Here is a 21,773-nt window from a genome sequence, read left to right on the forward strand (position 1 = left end):
GAATATTTGAAATTGTCTTCCAATGCTATGTATTCGCTGGAGAAATTCCTCCAGAAATTCTTGGAATAATTTTAAAAAATTCATCAGGTAATCCTGGAGAAGTTCTTGGGTACATCCCTGAAAAGATGATTAAAGGATTAATGAAATTTCCGAAGAACTCCTGAATAAATTTTTGAAGAGAACCTGAGCGGAATTTCTGAAGGAATCATTTGAGGAATTCCTGGATCAAACCCTGGAAGAATTCCCGGAGCAACCCCTGGAAGATTTCCTGGATGAATCTCTAAAGAAACACTTTAGCGATTCCTACAAGAATGCCTGGAGGAAGCCCTGTAGAATCTATAGAGGAATTCCCGGAAGAATTTCTGAAAGTCTACCTGGAGGAATTCCTAAATAAATTATGGGAGGAATACCTAGAGAAATATCTGAAGATATCTCATGAGGAAATCCTAGAAGAAATCCCAGATAAATTTCTGGAGGATTCCTTGGAGGAAATTCTGGAAAAATTGCTGTAGGAATTCCGAGAGAAATCCCTAGAAAAAAATCAGTAGAAATCTCTTGAGGCATATTTATTTAGAGAAATTTCAGAAGGAATCCTTGGAGGAATTCTTGAAGAAAATCCTGAAGGAATTCCTGGGAAAATCTTCAGAAAGAATCCTGGTGGAATGCCTGGAAAAACTTCTGCACAAATTCGTGGAAGAATTATTGGATGAGACCCAGCAAGAATTCCTGGTGAAATTTCTTACATGAACTCTTGGAGCAATCCCTGAAAAATCCTGGAGAAATCTCCAGAGGAATTATGGGAGGAATTGCTGGAGAAATTTCTGTAAAAAATCCAATGAAAAATTCCAAGAGGAATTCCTGAATAAAATTCCTGCTGTATTTTCTGGAGAAATTCCTGTAAAAGTTCCTGGAGAAATCCCTGGATAAAATCCTAGAGGTATTCCTGTGGAAATGCCTGGAGGAACCTTTACAGGAATTCTGGAAAGACATACTGGATAAATTTCTAGAGGAGTCTCCAGAGAAAATCTGAGAGATTTCTTTTATTTTTATTTTATTTCTGAAAAAATCCCTTGAAAATTTCCTGAAGGAATTTTTAGCAGAGGTTCTGAGGAATTCCTGGAGAAACCCTCGAAGGATTTCCTTAAGGAATCCCAGGGGGAATCTTTGAAGAAACCTGTGGAGAAATTCCTGGATAAAATTCTGGAGGAAGCCAGGATGGAATTCCTGGAGGAATTTCTAGAGGAATTCTTGGAATAATTACTGTTTTTTCCTGTTGGGTACATTTTCCGCTGCGACCAGTTTTTTGATCTATTGTGGGCGTAATTACTGCATACATTTCTGAAAAAAAAAACACTAGAGGAATTCAGAGAGATTTCTGTTATTTTTCTATTTCTGAAAAAATCCCTTGAAAAAAAGGAAGGAATTTCTTGCGAAATTTCTGGAGGAAGTCCTGGAAAAATCCTCGAAGGAATCCCTGGGGGAATCCTTGAAGAAATTTGTAAAGCAATCCCTGGAGAAATCCCGGTACTAGGAGGAATCCCTGAAAAATTGCTGAATGTATTCCTGGAGAATTTCCTGAAAGAATTTCTGAAGAAATCCCTAGAGGATTTGCTGGAAGAAACCTTAGTGGAACTTCTGGAGGAATTCCTGGAGAAATTCGAGGAGAAATCCCTGGAGGGATCCCTGAAACAATTCATGAAGGAATCTTAGGAGAAATTCCTGGAGAAATGCCTGGAGGAATCCCTGAAAAATTCCTGAAAGTATTCCTGGAGAATTTCATGGAAAAATTTCTAAAAAAAAATCCTTAGAAGATCTTCTGCTGACATAATGTCCAGGAAGGATGTCCAGGAGTAATTCCTGAATCAATTCCTAGAGAAATTGCTGGAGGAGTTCCTGAAAAAAATCTCGGGATAATTCCTGGAGAATTTCCTGGAGGAGTTCCTTTGGGAATTGCTGGAGGAATCCTTGAAGGAATTCTTGGAGGAATCTTTGGAGGAATGCTTTCAACAATTACTGGATGAATTTTTGGGCGAATCTCTAGAGAAACTCTGGGAGAAATTTCTGAAAAATCTCTGATAAATTCCTGGTGGAGTTCCTGGAGAAATCCTCGAAGGAATTTCTGAAAAAAAATCCTTGGGGGAATCCTTGGAAAAATTCGTGGAGAAATCCCTGAAGAAGTTTCTTGAAGAATGTTTAGGGAAATAACCAGAGGAATCCCTGCAGCAATTCCTGGAGGAAAATCTGAAAGAATTCTTAGAGGAATTCCTGAACAAATTCTCAAAGGTACTCCTAGTAATCCTGGAAGAACTTTCCTGGATGAATTGCTGACATAATTTATGATGGAATGCCTTGATTAATTCCTGGAGAAATTCCTGAAGAAATTCCTGGAGGAATTCCTCGACGAGACCCTGGATGAAATCCTGGAGGAATGCCTGCATGAATTTCTGGAGGTATCGCAGGAACAATCCTCGATGCAATTCCAGGAAAAACTCCTGGACGAGTCCCTGAAGCAATTTCTGGAGGAATCTCTGCAAGCATCCAAGGAGGAATCCCTGAAAGAATGCCCGGAAAATTTCCTGGAAGAATGCCTAGGAGACTTTCTGGTGGAATTTTCGGAGGATTCCCTGAAGTAATTTCTGGAGAAATCTTTGGAGGAATTCCTGTCGAGTCTCTGAAAAAAATCCTTGAAGATTTCCTGGATGAACTTCTGTAGGAATTCTTGGGAGAATCGTGGAAGCAATTACTGGAGGAATTTCTGGAGGGAATCCTGAAGGAATACATTGAGGAAACCCTGGGGGATTTATTGGAGGATTCCCAGACAAAAAATCTTGTGGGAATTCTGGGAGGGATCCCTGGAAGATATACTAGAGGAATATCTGTAGGAATTACTTAAGGAATCTCCAGAGGAATTTCCGACGGAATTTGTAGAGAGATCCCTGCAGGAATTCCCAGAGAAATCTCTGGAAAAATTTGTAGAGCAATTCCTGAAGAAATTAGTGGCTGAATCTCTTAAGCAATTCGTAGAGGAATACCAGGGATAATTCCTGAAGAAGTCGCAGATGGAATTCTTTGAGAAATTCTAGAGTAATCCTGAAGAACTCCAGAAGGAATCCCTCAAGCAATTTCAAGAGGAATCCCTAAAAAGTCCCTGGAGGAAGTACTGAATTTCTGAAGGAGTTTCTTAATGAATACAAGGAGGAATTCCTGGAGGAATCCTAATAAGAGTTCCTGGGAGGCTCTTTGGAGGATTTTTTTAAAATAAGTTGTTCCAGAAAGAAACACAGAAGGAATTCCTGAGTTATGCCCTGCAGAAATTCTTGGATGAATCTATGGAGGAATTCCTGGAGGATATCCTTGAGGAATGCCTGTAGGGATTAACGGAGAAACACTCCTGGAGGAGTCGCTAGAAGAATTCCTGGAAGAATCTCTGAAATAAATCCTGGAGCAAACTCTGAAGAAATTCGTGGAGGAACCCCTTGAGAAATTCCTGGAGGAATCCCAGGAATAATTCCTGAGGAAATTGCAGATGGAATCCTTGGAAAAATCCAGAAGGAATTCTAAGAAGAGTTCGTGAAGGAACTCTTTGATGAATCCCTGTAGCAGTTCCCGAAGGAATCCCTGCAGAAGTTCCTGAAGAAACCCGAGAAGAAATCCCGGTAGCAGTTCCTAGAGGCATTCCTAACGAAATCCCCAAACAGTCCCTAGAGGCACGGAATGTACCTTAAATATTCCAAAAATAGCGGTTTTCCGTGACTTTCTTGCAGAACTGGTCTAGCCGCACAAGTTTTTCATATACCATATTTTAAGGTTCAGCTTATAAATTGAGCTGTAGGTGGTTGAATTTAGATATGACGAAATGAGATTTCAGCACTGCTCACAAGGCATCTGAATTTACCACCAGTAGCCGCTGTCAACCCCCTTCGTCCTGTGTTCTCTATCGAACAAATGTCGTATTCCATAACTGTACAAAATCCAAAACTGCTCCAAATCCAATTCGAAACCAAAAATTTTCCTTTTTTTCCTCTTTTTTGCATTTTTTATCTCTTGTCTCTCGTCTTTTTTTGCGCATCATTTTTTTGCTCTATATTTCTCATTTCCGTCTTTTTTTTCAGGCTCATCTATTTGTTTTGTCTCTTGCAATCTTTAATCAGTCTTTTTTTTTGCGCTATATATCTCACTTTCATCTTTTTCTAATTATTTTTTAAGAGGGGAAATCATCATTCATTTGTTTTTCTCAGTTCTTTCCTCTGGCTCTTTTGCACCTCAACTCTCAACAAAGTTTTTTTTTTAAATCTTTCAACGTTAATTTCACTCCACTTGTCAGAGGATAAGGTTCAATTCGGGTACCGACTGCACCATGTCGTAACCGTTGCAACACAACCGTTGCGCTGTGCTATATGAGATTGACTGACTCAAGTATCTTTCTACGGCCGATTACGGGCCGAATCGGCATTCGATCACTCGACTGACTTCTCGGCTTTTGCACCCATTTTCTTTTTATCTCCTCTTCTACGAGCGACTGACAGTTAACTCGTTCGTTGAGAATTTCTACACAAATTCATATTCTGTTTATTCCAAGGACGCAGCCAAAACAAGCCTAATAAATGAAATGAGTCTAATTAACAAATGAACTATACATTGCATATTCTACCTTTTGCATTTATTTTCAAATGATACCAGCCTTATAACATCCCTTACCACAGCTGTAATTGTAGAAGCTTTTTTATTTAGTTTAAATACGACCAAGGATAATCCCAGTTCAACTCACAAGCTCGATATAATGCCCCTTTCCAACAATTATGCAACTCGAATATTCGAGCTTACATACACTGCCTTTAGGAACAATTCAAGGTTATCAAATCACCAAAATTTATCTGTAGAATTTAACGTTTCGCCTTTTGCATAAGATAATCCACAACGGCGTATGAAACAGAATTCAGTAGGAATAACAAATTGTGCTAAAACTAAGGCTTTAGAATAATAAATTTAGGTTTAATCTGGCTTATATAAACACTCGTAGATCACCACGTTGGGGTAGATTTCGATTACGGTTTTGTTGTCATCTCATTATCATTGTAGCATCGTTCGCAGAGGATCTTATTTTCTAATTAGTACTGACTGATTCCTTAGGAGGGATGAAATCCACACTCAGCCTAATAATAAGTACTGCTTCCTGTTACGCCTTTTGAAACATTGGTGCCGATTTGATTGAATTTTGAGGAAAATTGGGATAAAACTTCAAACACAGATTCCATTGTAGTCATATATAATATTTTATTATTATTATCATATGTTGTCATTATATACAGTATAAGATTTTAGTAATCAATTTATTATTCATCATATCCATTCTTAGTTTCCAGTTGTTTGTTTCATTTTTTGTTTGTTTGTTTCATCTACTAACTATTCTGGTTTACCTCCTCTTCTTTGTCATAATGATTAATTTATTCGCTTGCAATTTTCACCATTGTGCTAACGCTAATGAAAGTGAAGGATAATGTCTATAGAACTATTAGGTTGAAATAAAAGACCGCGGTAAAGTAATACCTAACATGCTGAGACTTTGGATGCGTGAACAATTTCCAACTGTTTTTACTGGTATATAGGTGGAACAGGATGACTGCATTTTAAGGTTACAATTTTTCCTCAATGAGATACTACTATTGAAATCGGAAATCAATGGGAATACATGCCTAGCGAGAATTGTGTGTTATAACTTCATCCTATTTAGACAATGGCATCGTAACGGTCAACAAAGTGATTAATTTTATTGTTTTACTCTCCTGACCTAATCCGCGGCATGACTTTGTTACTTTATATTAAGCCCTAAATATTACTCAACATATCACTGCGCGAAACCTAGAATTTCTCTGATTAAAACGGAGCTTGCTTATAAACAGAAGGGGCTTACAAGAGGGAAGAAAAATATAAACTCTTATCTCACTGATGTAAAAGTAAAAAAATAAAAATACAAATGAATATGAATAAAAAGCTTTTGAAATGTTCAATAGAATTGGTTCGTTTTTCTTAACATCGAAAAATATCAGTTTAGCGCTAGAGAATAATATGTTCAACTGTGTGTGTCTGCTTTCTTTTGTTTTGGATATTTTATACTACCAATCGAAGGATCAATTCACTCGCACTAAGATTTGTTTCGCGTACACACTTTACAATAAAAAAAATCGCTCCATAGATGGACGTAAAGTTGAGATACGATCAGAAATCGATTCAAAGGATTCAACTAATCGAAAAGCAGAACCGGAAACGAATCAAATCAGAAAGTCACATTCATATCACCGTGCACACTTGTTTAACAACGTGGTTACCTAAAAAGCAGATTGGTTTTTCAATTTAATTGTTCTCCTAGTAGCAGAATTACTTTTCCTGCGTGCTTTTTTTGTTGAGATTAGTGAGGGTATGTCTTAGTGCCTCGGTTTGTTGTTTGCTGTGTGATTTTTCTTCTTCTAGTTAAGTTGGGTGAATCATTTGGCGTTTGTATTGCGTACTAACTCTTGATTGATTTTGTTTTCAGGCAAATGGCTCATCATAACACAATGCAGAAGGTGTACAATCAACCGCTCTAGCAGTTTCTACCTGAGTAAGCTGAAGTCCGGCTTTCCATAATGCATCAAGTTCAGAAAGAGATCTGAAAGAACTTTCAAGCTGCTTAGCAGACCCAAATATCCGTTTGAAGTTCCATCAATCCAAGGGCGATTTTGAGGAACGTTTTAAAACTAAAGATAACTTGTAAATGTTACTTGGTAAAATTTGAACGTTATCTTGTTTAGACTGAATAACATACTGAAGTTCCAGCAAGAATTTAAAGAAAACCCCATAAAAGTTTTTCAGTTGCATCTTACAAACTTATTCATGAAGTTTCTTCCTTACGTGTGCTCTGATACACTAAAGCAGCTTGAAAATGTATTTACAAATTCAATCCAATCCAAACGTAACATATCATCTGGGACAGCATAGAACAATTCTCAATTTAGTTTGTTTCCGGGGATTTTACCTTTTATGGGTTTCTCAATTTAGTGGTTTATGATCAAATTGTGATTATAAACTGAGAGCTCCCTTTACGAATTGGTCATTTTTGCCTTTGTAAATTTTATGTTAGACACGAAGATATCGAAGGAAGAAGAAAAATTGCTTTGCTACACCCAAACTATTGTTTTATCCAGACTTAAGGTTATCCAGGTATGACTTACGAAGAGTGTTCCCAATCAGTTTTAATTATTTTGTATGGTTTCCCTTGAGAGAAATAAATGTATATTTTAAAATAAGTTTGCCCAATAGCTACAACTTTTTATCAATCGCTTTCATGCCTATCCTATACTTAACACTGTCAATCTTAATAGACCGTACCGGGTTGAGATTCGCAGAACGCACGGATTCCGCATTCCTACCAATCGAACGATCCTATAAGGAAGTCTTATCTTCGAGCAACTATCCCGTAATACCGTTATGATGTGCCTCGTGTTCTGCTAGATGTTCTACAGTCGTGTCCTTATGTTCAAATTCTGCTTCTTTCCCTTCGCCAAAACGGAGATCGTATGCGTGTCGAGATGTCGGTGCCAGTGAAGTATGGTCGTGTTGCCCTACACCATCTTCAGTCTATCTACTTAGCTTCTCCTTGCGGTGTTACCCAACCTCGTTTGATCGATCATCGTTGATTTGTAAAAACCCCTGCTTCTGGTACAGACACACAACGCAAACGCATACACCCATTCACACCCACACATAAACACGCACGCACGCACGCACACAAACCGACACACAGCGGCCGAGCTGCAGCGAAAACAACAACGACCACAGCTTTGCTTAACGGCTTTGGCTCTTGGAGTGGGCGATCAGCCACTGAAGGGTGATGTCGATATTGTCCTTCTCTTTGCACGAGATACTGTAGCAGCAGATTTCCCGGTCCTGTATGCTGGAGAGGTTCCTGCGGATAGGCGGGGCGTAGAAGACCGATTCGTGTTAGTCAAGTGAATCTTTGTAGCCAAATCAGTTTGGAACTGATCTGCTATCATGCAGTAGCTTTTCAACGATAGCCTTGGTTTTTTTTACAAATATCCAGTTCCTTGACCTCTGAGAGGTCTTTTTAGAGGTCTTCGTTTTCTTCAGACCGAAACGTCTCAATTGAGATAAGGCATGCTTCAAAGTTTAGTGATATATCAGCACTTGGACAATTATTAACTAAGATCATATTCGCCAATTGACTATCTCATTCGTAAATGAAATCGTGTAGCAAACTCAAAGATACTCTTCCTGAAACAGCCAAAAAAATTTCCATGACGGAAAGATCCTAAACTTTTCGTAAAGGAAATTTCCTTGACTTCCTTGAGTAAAGAGTATCCTCGTGCCTACCATACGATAAACACATGTAAAATGGTCATTGGCAGAATAAGCTTTCAGTTGAAAGCTGTGGAAGTGCTCATAGAACACCAAGCTGAGTAGCAGACTTTTTCCCAGTTGAGATGTTACGCAAAAGAAAAGAGAAGAATCCTGAATCTACTAAATTCGAACCCCAACACCCTTAACATGAACTAGCTGGTAAACGAAGCGTCGGTTGTTTCGGTAAAATGTATATTGAATGAGCGAAAGAGATTCCGGTTACAAAACTGGACTCCACTGAGTATACGTTTGATCCCATACAGGCGTCTTCATAATCATACATCGCTGATAGCCCCTGAAAGTAAACCAAATTGCATAACTCCATACTTACATTCGTTCGATCAAGCCAGGTTCATCTAACGCCCCGGGAATGTCCCGCTTGTTACCCAGCACCAACACCGGAATACCGGCCAGCTGCGGCTTATCCAACAGCGAATGCAGCTCATTTCGTGACGCTTCCATCTTATCCAAATCCGCCGCATCAACCATGTAGCTAAAAATGATGTGGAGAGAAAATTAATCCCAAAGCCGTAAATCTTCGCCGCTTCATCCAAATCAAACACCCGCACTTGCAGTCAGTGTAGGTACGAGCTAACAATTTTGTATCGTTATCAACAACCTTGCAAGCCGGAACGCTTTCCAAGATTGGATAAGATAATGGGCGTGAATGACGTGTGTGAAACCTACACGATGGCGTTGACCCCCCGGCAGTATCGTTCCCACATCGATCGGAAGCGCGGTTGGCCACCGATGTCCCACACCTTGATGGTGACGTTGCCCTTGGTCACCTTGCGCATGTTGAAGCCCACGGTTGGGATCATGTCCTCGCAGAACTGACCGGACTGAAATAAGAAGAATGAAATTATAAGTTAGTGCTGTACGATCATAGGTCTGGGGCAGATTTGTAAGAAAAGAGTTTTAACCAGGTTTACTATAAAAGCCCACTGCATTTAGATTTAAGATCATGATAGGGCAAATATTCGGAATAGAACTTTCTTGTTCTACAGTTTTCCACAATTTTAACCAAGACATTTTGCTGTCAATGATCGTTTTGCATTTGTATATGATGTTGCAGGTACGAAGATACTCTATATGCCCAAGGAAATCCTTTTGATGTTCACAACTTCAAGTGAACAAACCACTATGAAATACTAGTGCGCATCCAATAGGAATCAAGTAAATTTTCCAACTTAATCTCACTATGCCACCACCCTGCCGCTGCCAGAGTTCTCCACGCCGAAGCATGCAACATCCATGTGACAGCATCGCCAAAAATCTCTCGCCTCAGTTCACTTCCAGAAGTACACGGGAGCGCTGTATATGCATGCAAGAACTGTGTTTACTTGTGTTCGACTGTTCTGTGCTGCTTTGGCAATGTATTAGTAAAATTTTTGTGCACTTCTTCCAATGGACATGGGCCTCATCGGTGGCGGAGGAAAGGAAAGATTGTTTGCTTACACCAAGCTTGCGCTCGCGGGGAAGCTGCTAAGTTTGGCAACGTCGCATTTGAGCTACTGTACACGCAGAACTCGATGTACACAGCGCAACGAGTAACTTTCACGCAGCGACCGAAAAGACAAAAGAATTTTCACGCAGATTTGTGTAACACTGGATCAACACAAAAAATGTGCTGATCCGGTGTTACACAAATCTGCGTGAAAATTCTTTTGTCTTTTCGGTCGCTGCGTGAAAGTTACTCGTGTGCTGTGTTGTTTCATTTAAGGGTGTATGCTTCAGCAAGAGAGCGAGGCAAAAGAGCAAAGCGAGAGAACTTGTACCATTCAACGGAGGCCGCCCATCCACTCTTTTGGCATGCGTGCATGCCTTTGGGTGGACCTGAATGGGTGGCATTTTCATTCACTACTAGTTGCACGTCGCGTACGTTTTCATTTTCTAGCAACATTCAAAGGAAAATGGAGCGCGATATCGTAGACAATCTACTCCCGCAATTCGTTTGCTAGGCGGTCGATTGAGGAAAAGCTTGTACCGCATCTCGAATCATCTAAGTAGAATACCCTCTTCGATTGAGTGTTCTCAGATTTGTACTTTTAATTCCGCCCTCTAATGCTTACCCTTGAAGCCCTTAAACAAATACGCATGTTTCGACTACAGTCATAGCATAATCATGGGTTACTCACATGGGTCAATTTGATTTAAATTCTATTTGAATAGCATAGAGAACAGACTGACTAGTAATAGTTACAGAGTGACCCATAATTGTGCAATGGGTGTTTCACTTCTTCAGTGTCAGTTATCCACTTCTGAGTGGATTCTTCGAAGTTCAAAAGTTATTCCGAAAAAATCCCTTAACAATTGGTGGGCAATGTCTACTACACGCAGAACTCGATGTACACAGCGCAACGAGTAACTTTCACGCAGCGACCGAAAAGACAAAAGAATTTTCACGCAGATTTGTGTAACACCGGATCAACACAAAAAATGTGCTGATCCGGTATTACACAAATCTGCGTGAAAATTCTTTTGTCTTTTTGCTCGCTGCGTGAAAGTTACTCGTGCGCTGTGTTGTTTCATTTAAGGGTGTAGCGGAGTTCTGGTTCCTGCTGTTTTCCATTCATACTACCGTCCCATGTGAAAACTTTTCAAGTGCACAGTCAGCTTTACGGGTCACGAGACGCCTCTGCTCACAATAAAAGGTAGATGATCTCTAAAAAAGGGTGGATGTCTCTTAGCTCGGCAACATTCCTTCTTTCAATAAAACAGGGTTCTGTAGTCATAGCCACAGACAACGATAACAACGGTCTTTTAGGCTTCAATTTCTGCTCATTGCTCTAGAAGCAACATATTCATAAATCATGATGATTTGATACTTGTAATCGAATCCTTTGAGGCACATGTGGCGCTAATGCAAGAAATCCTCCTCTCCTCTTCTTGGCGTAACGTCCTCATTGGACAAAGCCTGCTTCTCAGCTTAGTGTTCTATGAGCACTTCCACAGTTTTTAACTGAGAGCTTCCTCTGCCAATGACCATTTTGCATGCGTATATCGTGTGGCAGGCACGAAGATACTCTATGCCCAAGGAAGTCAAGGAAATTTCCTTTACGAAAAGATCCTGGACCGACCGGGAATCGAACCCGTCACCCTCAGCATGGTCATGCTGAATACCCGTGCGTTTACCGCCTCGGCTATATGGGCAAGAAATCACGTGCAGATTAAAAGGGGCCGGCAATTTAAATACACTAGTTAGTTGGCTAGTTATTCTAATCAACGCCGAGAAGTTTATCAGGCTTAACGAAGTATCGGAAACTCACAAACGACTTCTAGCTAGACAGCTGCGCCTCTGACAGAACTTACGAAGCATGAATTCAGATTCAAATGGACGAGAAATTGTGAGAAAGCATTTCATGAGTGGTTTGATTGAATTCGAAAAGTGGGGTTCGCATATGTGAGAAAGTGTGCTGATTTATTACTTGCTGATACCTCTCCAGGAACTCTTTCAGAGATTCCACAGGAATTACATCCGGAATTCCTCCGTGGCTGCTCCACAAAGCACTCCCATGACTCCCCCAGGAGATTCTTTTGGGATTTCCAGGGTGTTCTTTATGAGATTCTTCCGGGAGTTTATTTAGGATTCTTGCAGTTCCTGAGTTTCTTCTTAGCTTCCTGAAGCGGTTCCATTTGGTATTCTCCAGGAGCTCTGTCAAGATTTCTCCTAAAAGTACTCCAGAGATTCATGAACACATTCTTTCCGATTTTCCTAACCTTCCGTAACTCGCGCGGTTGGCCACTACCGTCAGCACCACGCTAACAAGCACGCTAATGCTGTGTAGGGGTTTGTGTGGCAAGATGGCCATATGGGGCAAGATGGCCACCCTGAGTTTTAAGCATTAATTTGCAACACAAAAAAAAAATTTCTGCATGGGTTGTGATTATAAACAATGTTCATGTTTATAATATGTAAAAAAGTTGCTATTAGTTTGAAAATCTGCTATAAAATAGTGTTTGAAGTTTGAGTGTTCAAAAACAGTGTTTTCTTATAGTATTAGGTCATCTGATTTTAAGGATTAGGGTAATTCGCCAATTGTTGAACGGTTAGTACTGGCATTTTGGTTTTCGTTCGTTTTTCTGTGCATAATTTCACTTTAGTTGGAAAATATTAAGTGAACGTCTAGATCTACTCATCCCTTATACTGCCCATTGTATTTGTATTCCCTTAAATTCCATTTTCTAAGAGACTTTGACCCGACATCCGATATTTTTTCACTCTGGCGGATTTTTTTCCGGGTTTTTCGTGTTTTGTGCCCAGCTAGTTCGAGCTAGTGACAATTCATTTAAATGACAAGGAATCACTCATTTGAAGAGAGCTCTAGTGGACTGAAATCGTTTTAAACATGCCTAGATGCAAAAATGGCTGAAAAGATTTGAATAGAAGCGAAAACGACACAAGAAAAGTATGCATTTAAAAGCCCCTGTAACACATCTGGAAACCCATGGGACCCACTCAACCCCTAAGAACACTCGTGGAACTACGCTGAAATCCCTTGAAAACACGTGGGTTGCTCCTGAACCTCCTGGAACGCCTTGAAATACTCCTGGGACCCCTTTAACTTTCTGAATTCCCCTTGAACAACTCTGGAATGCCCTTGAAACCCATTGAAAACCACTGGAATCTTTCTGAAGCCCACTGGAACACCCCTAGAACATCCCTGGAACGCCCTTGAAACCCCATGAAATGCACGGTTAGGTAAAGTGAAAAAAAAATCTAGCAGTCATGCTAACATCGTAGGTTATGCCAGTGTTCAACAATTGGATCATAGCATAGCATAGCATAGCATAGCCGACCGTACACATCCTGGGGTGGCTGTCGATAGAGACGTTTAATGCGCCAGAAAAGTTGCCTGGGACTTGACAAACCTTTCATTTAACGAACTCTCGACACCTGGCCAGGTCCTTACGATCAGCGGGGATGGGGAGGAAATTTTGATTAGATATCTACTCAAAATATGTCCAAGAACTTGGCCCACTTCATAGATATCTGGAGTTGGAAATTGGATAGGGTTTAATGGGGTGCTTTCCTTGGCGAAAAAGCGCATGAGAAATTGTCATGGTTTAATCATTTACCTGGTTACCGCTGAAAAAGTAAACATAAGCATTAAGCAAGTCGCAAAGATTTCGTAGGTAGTGGAGCTCTAGACCACAGTTATGAGGATTGCCTCCTTCCCGATAAAGATTGGAGACTTATCTATGACTTGTCGACAAGACTGATGCAATCCTCCAACGTTCAGACACACCATTATTAGACTGCTTAGAATTAGTTATCTGCCCAATACGTCCTAGTTTCCACGTCGTCATCTTAATGGCATTTATTTGAGTTAATTGATTTTTCGGTTGAGAATCTGAAATATTAGATAATATTAACCTTGACGTCGATTAAGCTACATATTAGTGATACGTTCGCTACAGTTATATATTTTTACAATATTAATTGTATCATACAATAAATTTACCTGAATCCTGCTGAAATAAAAAGTTGATTAGCAGCAAAATTGAAACAAAAATATTACATGAACATCAAAAAAGTGCATCAAACTTTGATCTTGGAGTATTTGTAAACTACTGCCTAATTAGTTTAGGCAGGAAAATTACAATATCAAAATTTGATTTGGTAGATCTTACACCGCAACGCACCATTCTAAGGTGATCTACCCACGTTACGGGAAACAGTGTTCAACAATTGGATCATGGACACATAATGATAGTGTGATAAGAAAAATATGTTTTCAAATTAAATTACAATGAAAATGTGATTTTAAACAATGTTAAACTGTTAATGACATCCTTCCCAGTTCTTGTAACTATGGTGTGTCTTTGATATTTGTGGTTGATTTGCCCACAAAGCTTATTTCGTAACAGCAATTTCTTAACATTAATCTTAAGAATTGTGTAGTTTTCGTGTAATCAGCGGTACTAAATTTTCAATCAATTTTTTTGACCTAAAATAGGGGAAATTACCTATTCTCGGCCGTTTTGTTCTCTTCGTCTTTGGGGGTTTTTTGAAACCTATTGAGCTCAGAGTTGGTCTTCAATCCTTCCTAACTAAGTTGAATTATATGGCCAAGTTTCAGGCAATTTGGCTGACAAAAACCCCCCATGACGAAGAGAACCAACCTGCCGATAATACCCCTTGTCACCCTATGTATAATTTTGTAAATTAATTAGAGCAATATCGTGACCCACATGTATATGCATCTACATCATACGTTTACGTTGGATTAAAATTACTTAAGTGAGATTTATAATAAAATATTCAGAAACTGTTCAACATTTGGGTAGTGTTCAACAATTAGCGAATTACCCTAATAATGAAATAACATCGTTTTAAAAAATATTTTTAATTTTTAATGGTGTCTATATAAGACTGTTATTAAACCTCGACAATAAAATGTCAATGTTTTAAATTACCACCATCACCATCCAAAAACCAATCTAAAGCAGCCTCAAAACTGTTATTGATGTTTAGAGATACTGCAAAACCATAGAAAATTGCTTTTTCATATTAGTTGGAGCAGTTAAAATTAACTGCGATGGAGATGATACCTCAGAACAACTTTGAAGTTATTTGGTGATGAACGGTGATTGGTTTCATTGAATATTTTGGAGCTGGGCTGGAAAATCATTGCTAAAACCGCCATAAGAGGGTTCGTTACAAGACATTGAATTACAGTATAATGCAAGAAAAGAATAATAATCTATCTGCAGGTAAATCGTTTCGAGGGAAACAAGTTTGCTGAAAAAATGGACCAAATCATAGAACATTTTAAAAGAAATTTCTATCAATTTTATTCCAAACATTATCATAAAGAAAATGTTGGCAAATACCACACCCTCTATAGGCAAAGCGTTGCGGATAATTCGACCTTGGTTTATTGAACGTTGCTTAGGGATTGAAGCACACTAATTGTAAAAATTTAGCTCTGTGGCCGTGCTACCCCGATGTGGTGGCCACCTTGTCCCATATGGCAAAAAATCTATGTCGAAAGTAGCATTTTTCAAATGAATTTATTTTGAACTCGTAGTGCAAAATAAAATGCTTTTTTGTGCTAAGATGATAGAAAAGACATGAAACAAAATGGATGAGTGTTAAATAGCCATATTCTAATGAAAGTGTATGCTCCCAAGGCGCCTAAGCTTAGGCCTATCTTGCCTACAAAAAGCGCGATTTTTTCAACGTGTTGTACAAAATACAACAGCGCGATCGCTCAAGGGTTAAGGAATACCTTCTAGCATTTCTCCAGATGTTCCTGGATTTCTCGAGGAATCCGTAGTTTCTTTAGAAATTTATTCTAGGATTTTCCTATGAGTTCCTTTCGGGAGCTCCTTCTGAGATTTTTTTTATCGTTCCTTCAGAAGATTTCTTTGGAATTCTTCCATGGGTTTCTTCTGAGATCTCTAATGGAACTCTAGGAACTTCTTGCACGATTTTTTCTGAGAGTTCTTCGGGGGCTTTAAGGAGTTCCTTCCGAGAATCTCCTAGTTTCTTTTGAAATGTCTTCACAAGTTTTTCCAGGATATCCAGAAGGAATTCATGGAAAAACGTAGTCCCTAAAGGCGCTATAGGAGGAATGCTAGAGATTTTGGGAGAAACTTCCAAAATAATTCAGAGAAAATCCGCAAAAAAAATCTCAGTTGATTAACTGTAACAAATCCTGTAAACAACTACGCAGAAAAGCCTTAAAAACTCTTTGAACAAAAACGGTAAGAACTCTACAAGAAATAGCAGCAATAGCACCAGAAGAAATCTGTAGTAGGCATTGGTGAATGTTTCTGTACTAAGTAGGCAATGACTAGGGTACAATGACAGACAATGACCATTCCGAAATATACTGTTGAAAAGAGAACAACGTATTATCATTTCCCTTCAACTTCAGAAGTGGGATACACCAACAAGATGATTTTTTAAGGTCAGAGGAAATCACCCCAGAGGCAGAGAAGCGAAATTGAATTAGCGGAATCCAGTCTAGGGAATGGATATCTCGCCCCTCAAGATGCTCCTGCAAGTACCACGAATTCTGTTCCAAGGGAATTCAAGTCCACCAACCGCCAAGAAAATTGTTCACTTCGACCTGCGGGATCCGTTCTAGAGGATGGATGCTTCGCCAGTCATGGAGCAAATTTTGGAAACAGTCAGAAGGATGCAGAGCTCATCAATCAAGGAGCTGTTATTGAACGCCATGGAAGTTCAAGGAATTCTTGCAAGGATGCCGACAACGAATATTCGATTTTGGAGCCGTTGCTGTGGTCAAAATGTTCAAACAACTTACGCCTTGATGAAATTTCTTCGATCCTCCCTACGTTTTCTGGACATAATCAAGATGATGTTAATCATTTTCTGAAAATCCTATCAAATACGAAAACTTCAATTTTCAATCATTTGTTCGGAATAGACAACCATTGAATGAGCATTCAAATCTTGTTGAAATAAGAGAAAAAGCTCGACAAAACAATTTGAAAATACAAAATTATAATAAAAAGAATCTCGATAAAAAACGAACTGAAATAACTAACTACAGTCAGGTTTTTTTTTACGCGGTTTTGATTTACGCGGCCGCGTAAATGAAAACTCCATACAAAAAAAAATTTCATCGCCTTATTTTTGCATGATTCGTCGAGAAATGGTGAGACTTTTTTTACGCGGTTTTTTCGATTTTGAACTGAGTTTTTTTACGCGGTACGTATCCCCCGCGTAAAAAAACCTGACTGTATAAAGAAGGAGATTTTGTTGTACTGAAAAACAATGATTCACATAAATTGTCGCCAAAGTTCAAAGGCCCATATAAAATTTCTAAAATATTGCCGAATGATCGATATGTGGTAGTTGATATTGAAGGTCTTCAAATTTCAAATGTTCCTTTTAACGCGGTATGTTCACCACAAAATATGCGCATGTGGATACATGTTGATAGCTCGAATAATGATTGTCTCGATGAGGACATCGAGATAGTCAGGATGGCCGAGTTGTAGTAGGCATTGGTGAATGTTTCTATACTAAGTAGGCAATGACTATGGTACAATGACAGACAATGACCATTCCGAAATATACTGTTGAAAAGAGAACAACGTATTATCATTTCCCTTCAAAATTCCACAAGGAAAAAAGTCTCCTGCTGATTAGGCAAATAAAAGAGAAAAGTCCCGGTAGAACTCTAAAAGTTTAAAAGAAATCCCGCGTTAACCTTTAGGAGATATCAAATCAGAAACTCCTGTAGAAATCCTGGGGACACCTCTAGAAGAAAGCTCACGCAAATTTTTTGAAGACATTACAGAAGAAACTTTGGTGGAAACCCCCTTAAAACCCTTAAGTCTAAATCCCAGAAATAACTCCAGTAGCAACTCCGGAAGAAATCCCTGGAGAGGACCTTCTGGGGAAATCCCAAGACGAACATCGGAAGGAACCGCGGAAAATGTTCAAGAGCAATCCCGGAGAAATTCCGCGACAACATCTGTGATATATTGTGAGAGAAACTCTTGTGGAGATCTCAGCATAAATCTCCATGAAAATCCCAAGAGAGACTGTGCTGCCAGTGTAACATAGTTGTCCCATACTAATAAGGATTGCCATAGAATATGTGACAGCTATGTTGCGGCAGTATTGGAGCAATACCGGGAAAACCTCTGTAAACAGTTCTGGAAAGAAATTCTGTAGGATGCCCGTGAAAAACTCCAGCAATCAGTTGAAAGTTAGGAATTCTGGAAGATTCTTAAGGAAGAACCCCGGGACTTCTTTGGAAATACGAATCCGGAAGGATCTCTGGGAGGACTTTAGAAAGAAACGCAAAGAACAACACCGTGAAAAAAATCGGAAGGAGTCTTGTAAGAAATCATGGGAGGCATTCCAAAAGAAATTTCTGAATAAATTCCAGACCAAACCCTGGCGAATTTTCCTGAGGATTCCCGGTTTTCTAGGTTTTTCCAGCTAGTAAATACCCTGAATATGATCTTCCGGAGGTATTCCAGATGTGCAGATCCATCCCGGAGATATCCTGGACCTGGAAGGAGTTTTCGGAGGAATCCAGGAAGATTCCCCAAGGAATTTCGGAAGAAGTTCTTGTAGGAAACCTGGAATGAATTCCCAGTGGAATCCCCAAAGAAATTCCTAGAAGATTTAAGGAAGGAGTTCCTGAGAATAATTCTAGAAGCAGTTCCTGATAGAATACCAGAAAAGGACCCGTAAGGAGTTCCCGGAGGAATACAGATACCAATTCCTGAAACAATCCTGGAAAGAACTTCTGGGGGAATCTCGGAAGAAGTCTCAAGTGAAATTGCTGAAAGGATCCGAGAAGAAATCTCCAGAAAGAACTATGGAAGGGACCCGTGAAAAAACACCTGGATAAATCCTAGTAGGAACTTTAGGAGGAATCCCAGAAGAAAATCCTAGAGAAATCCCAGAAGGAATCTCAGAAGGACTCCTGGGAGGACATGCTGGAGAAATCCTAGATGGAACCGGTTTAGGAATCTCTGAAAAAGTTCTTGGAAGAATCACAAGAAGAAGTCTGGGAATCCCAGAAGAGTTCTGGAAGAAATTTGTGCGGAAACCGCGAAGGAATTCCAGTATTGTTTCCTATCTTTACATGTGGAAGCAACGTTCAAAAACATGAATGAATGCATCGATCGTTCAAGCCTGAATTCTTGGTAAGCTTTTGCCTAATAGACCATCTATAGATACGATCAACAGCTTCGTGAGAAGGAATTGTTGGCAAAAGCAGTTACGGTCATTTGAAATATTGGTGGCAATTTAAATATCAATAATTATTTGTGGCAAAGCGACCACGCTGCAGTCCAGCAATGATATCTAGGTAGATATGCTAAATACTGCATCATTTACAGTGACAGTAGACCGCTACGAAACGTTAGTACTTTCGACGATAACGGTTGTTCGAGCCCGTATGAAATTGATCATCAATATTAACTTCTTTTCTTGATCAGCCTGTGTAATGTCGGTAGCGATTGTCTCAAAGGCCTCGCAATTGGCTAAGAATAATACTACGGATCGCCTGTTCCAGAAGTAAGAGTCCACTTAACAGCTTGCTTTTGCAAGCGTTTCTTTGTAGTATTTGGTAAAGGAATAAATTGTTGATACTCTCATTTATCTTATTGAAAAAATGTTTGGGTTTAACAATGTACCAACACTTCTTCTTCTTCTTTGTGGCTCGACGTTCGTTGGAACTTGGCCTGCCTCTCTTCAACTTAGTGTTCTTAGAGCACTTCCACAGTTATTTATTGAAGGGCTTCCTTTGCCTGCCATTGCATGACATTGTGTACACTGTGTGGCAAGTACAATGATACACTATGCTCAGGGAGTCGAGAGAAGTTTCCCGACTGCAACGGGAATCGATCCCGCCGCCGTCTCCGGATTGGCGATCCATAGTCTTAAACACCAGGCTAACTTAAGACATATTCTAGCCCTATAATAATTTTCTTCTGAAGTCATATATAAGAAATCAATGTACATCTTTCTTCTACCTACACTGTACAATGAAAAATCTCGTTCTCGTCAAATTTAGATATTTAGTAAGAGTAATAGTATTTTTTATAGAAAACGGTAGCCTGTTAGTACATAACTTTTGATCAGGTCAAGTCAGATCGTCATTGCGCATTAACGCATCGTTCTAAACAACTACGATCTAATGTCATTGTTCGCTTAACAATGAATTCAATACAGCCAATTATTATTGGGACTGAGAATTATGTTGGCTCACTATCGGCCGAATAAGCTGATAACGCAGCTACCCAGATTAGACACTCGACCGAACAAACTTTCAAACGCCAAACGCCACCCAAATAAAGAGCTTCTTGATAGAAGTCGTCCATTCAACCATAAACTTTATGATTCATTGCTACACTGCCTACCGATGTCTTATGCATTCTTCTACCTCTCTTGCCCTTGGACCGCATTCAAGTAGCCCCCATACCCCCTTCCCCTAAACATCAACCCCCATCGATACTTACAGCAATTACGTTGACAAAGGTCGTCTTGCCCGAGTACTGCAACCCGACCAGCGTCAGTTCCATCTCCTCCTTCCAGAACAGGCTCTTGAACCAGTCCAGAATCCGATTGATCAGGGCCAACATTTTCAGGCTTCAGGAACCCTGGCACTAAGCTCTCAGGCACACACAACAGGCAAAATTCGGAGACGATGACTAACTTTTTTTCTTGCTGCTGCTTTTTTCTCCGTTGTTTACACCCCAACTTTTCCACCGCAGACAGCAGCTGCTAGCGAACGATTGGCACCCGAAAAGACCCAGCGGAACGGCGATAACCAAGGGAAACCGGGGAACTTAAATCCGGACCACAGAACCACAGCCTTTTTCTTCCTTTGGGGCACGATGAAAAGAGGATCAGCTTTTTTTTCTCCTTTTGCACTATCACTTTTCTTCCTTCTACGCTGATGATGGCTGTCTGACAGAGCGAGGTTTCACTTCGACTGGACGTTTGACGCGAAAAGCGAACAACTGCTCGAAAAAAGGAGTTGCGTGAGTGTGTGCGTGAAAAATGCATTTCGAAGCTGTCAAAATGACTTTCGCACAGTTGCGGTTCGTTCGGATGTTACGTAATGCAGAATTTGGAAAGTTTAGACCTTGGTTTAGACCTCCTCACCGCTTCAACAAAAAATATTCAATATAGGCCACCACTCGGCGAAATTCTCTCCCTCGCTCTTTCAAAAAATTAGAAAACAATAGGATCATTACCTGTCAAATTTGACAGGTGTTGGGTGCATTGGAGTATAGTCCATTTTACGAGCCGATTTTATGACTGAAAATTTGACAGGAGGTGGCGTTCTAACCCGTGAAAATCAATATCATCATCAACATTGTTGTCACTTCGTATAATGGCTCATAACAGGGTGTGAGTATAGACACTATAGATTCCATAGACTCGCGGAGACGAAGACAACTGTAGTCAAACGAACTGTCAGTTCGTGTAGCCAAACGAGCATGACGTCACGATTTCAATAGCGACAATGGATTTCGTGACGTCATATTCGCTCGGTACACTCTAAATTGACGGTAAAACACACTTAAATTATATTGCTCAACCATGTCTCCGCGAGTCTATGGAATTTATAGTGTCTATAGGTATGAGGCCAAACATGTCTAAAGGTCCTATCTGCAGAAGAGAGGCTCTCTTTGGTTTCCCTCTCTTTCGTTAATAACTCAGCTGTTTATTTGTATTATGATTGTCTCCTTGCATAGAACGATGGTCAAAACAATCGTCTTTTGATTAGTACTGCAAAAATAATTGGAAAGTGTACCATTACAATGCAATAGTTGAAAGAGAAAGTGAACAAAGAGAGCCTCTCAAATGCAGATAGGACCTATTGAAATGTTTGGCCTGAGTATGAGCCTCTGCACGAATTTGCCCT

At 39.8% G+C, this 21,773-nt stretch overlaps 1 protein-coding gene across 1 annotated transcript; it reads right to left on the reverse strand.

Moving 5' to 3' along the window:
* Nucleotides 1–5,254: 5,254 nt before the first annotated feature.
* LOC109414745 (ADP-ribosylation factor-like protein 8) lies at nt 5,255–20,846 on the reverse strand. Its single transcript, XM_029874352.2, has 4 exons — nt 20,359–20,846; nt 9,082–9,236; nt 8,726–8,887; nt 5,255–7,942 (listed from the first exon to the last, which is right to left on the reverse strand). The coding sequence occupies exons 1-4, from the start codon at nt 20,479–20,481 to the stop codon at nt 7,822–7,824; spliced, it is 561 nt and encodes a 186-aa protein (XP_029730212.1). The 5' UTR covers nt 20,482–20,846; the 3' UTR covers nt 5,255–7,821.
* Between the last annotated feature and the right edge of the window lie 927 nt (nt 20,847–21,773).

The sequence above is a fragment of the Aedes albopictus genome, chromosome 1 (genome assembly GCF_035046485.1).
Source record: "Aedes albopictus strain Foshan chromosome 1, AalbF5, whole genome shotgun sequence".
In the NCBI taxonomy this organism is placed as follows: domain Eukaryota; kingdom Metazoa; phylum Arthropoda; class Insecta; order Diptera; family Culicidae; genus Aedes; species Aedes albopictus.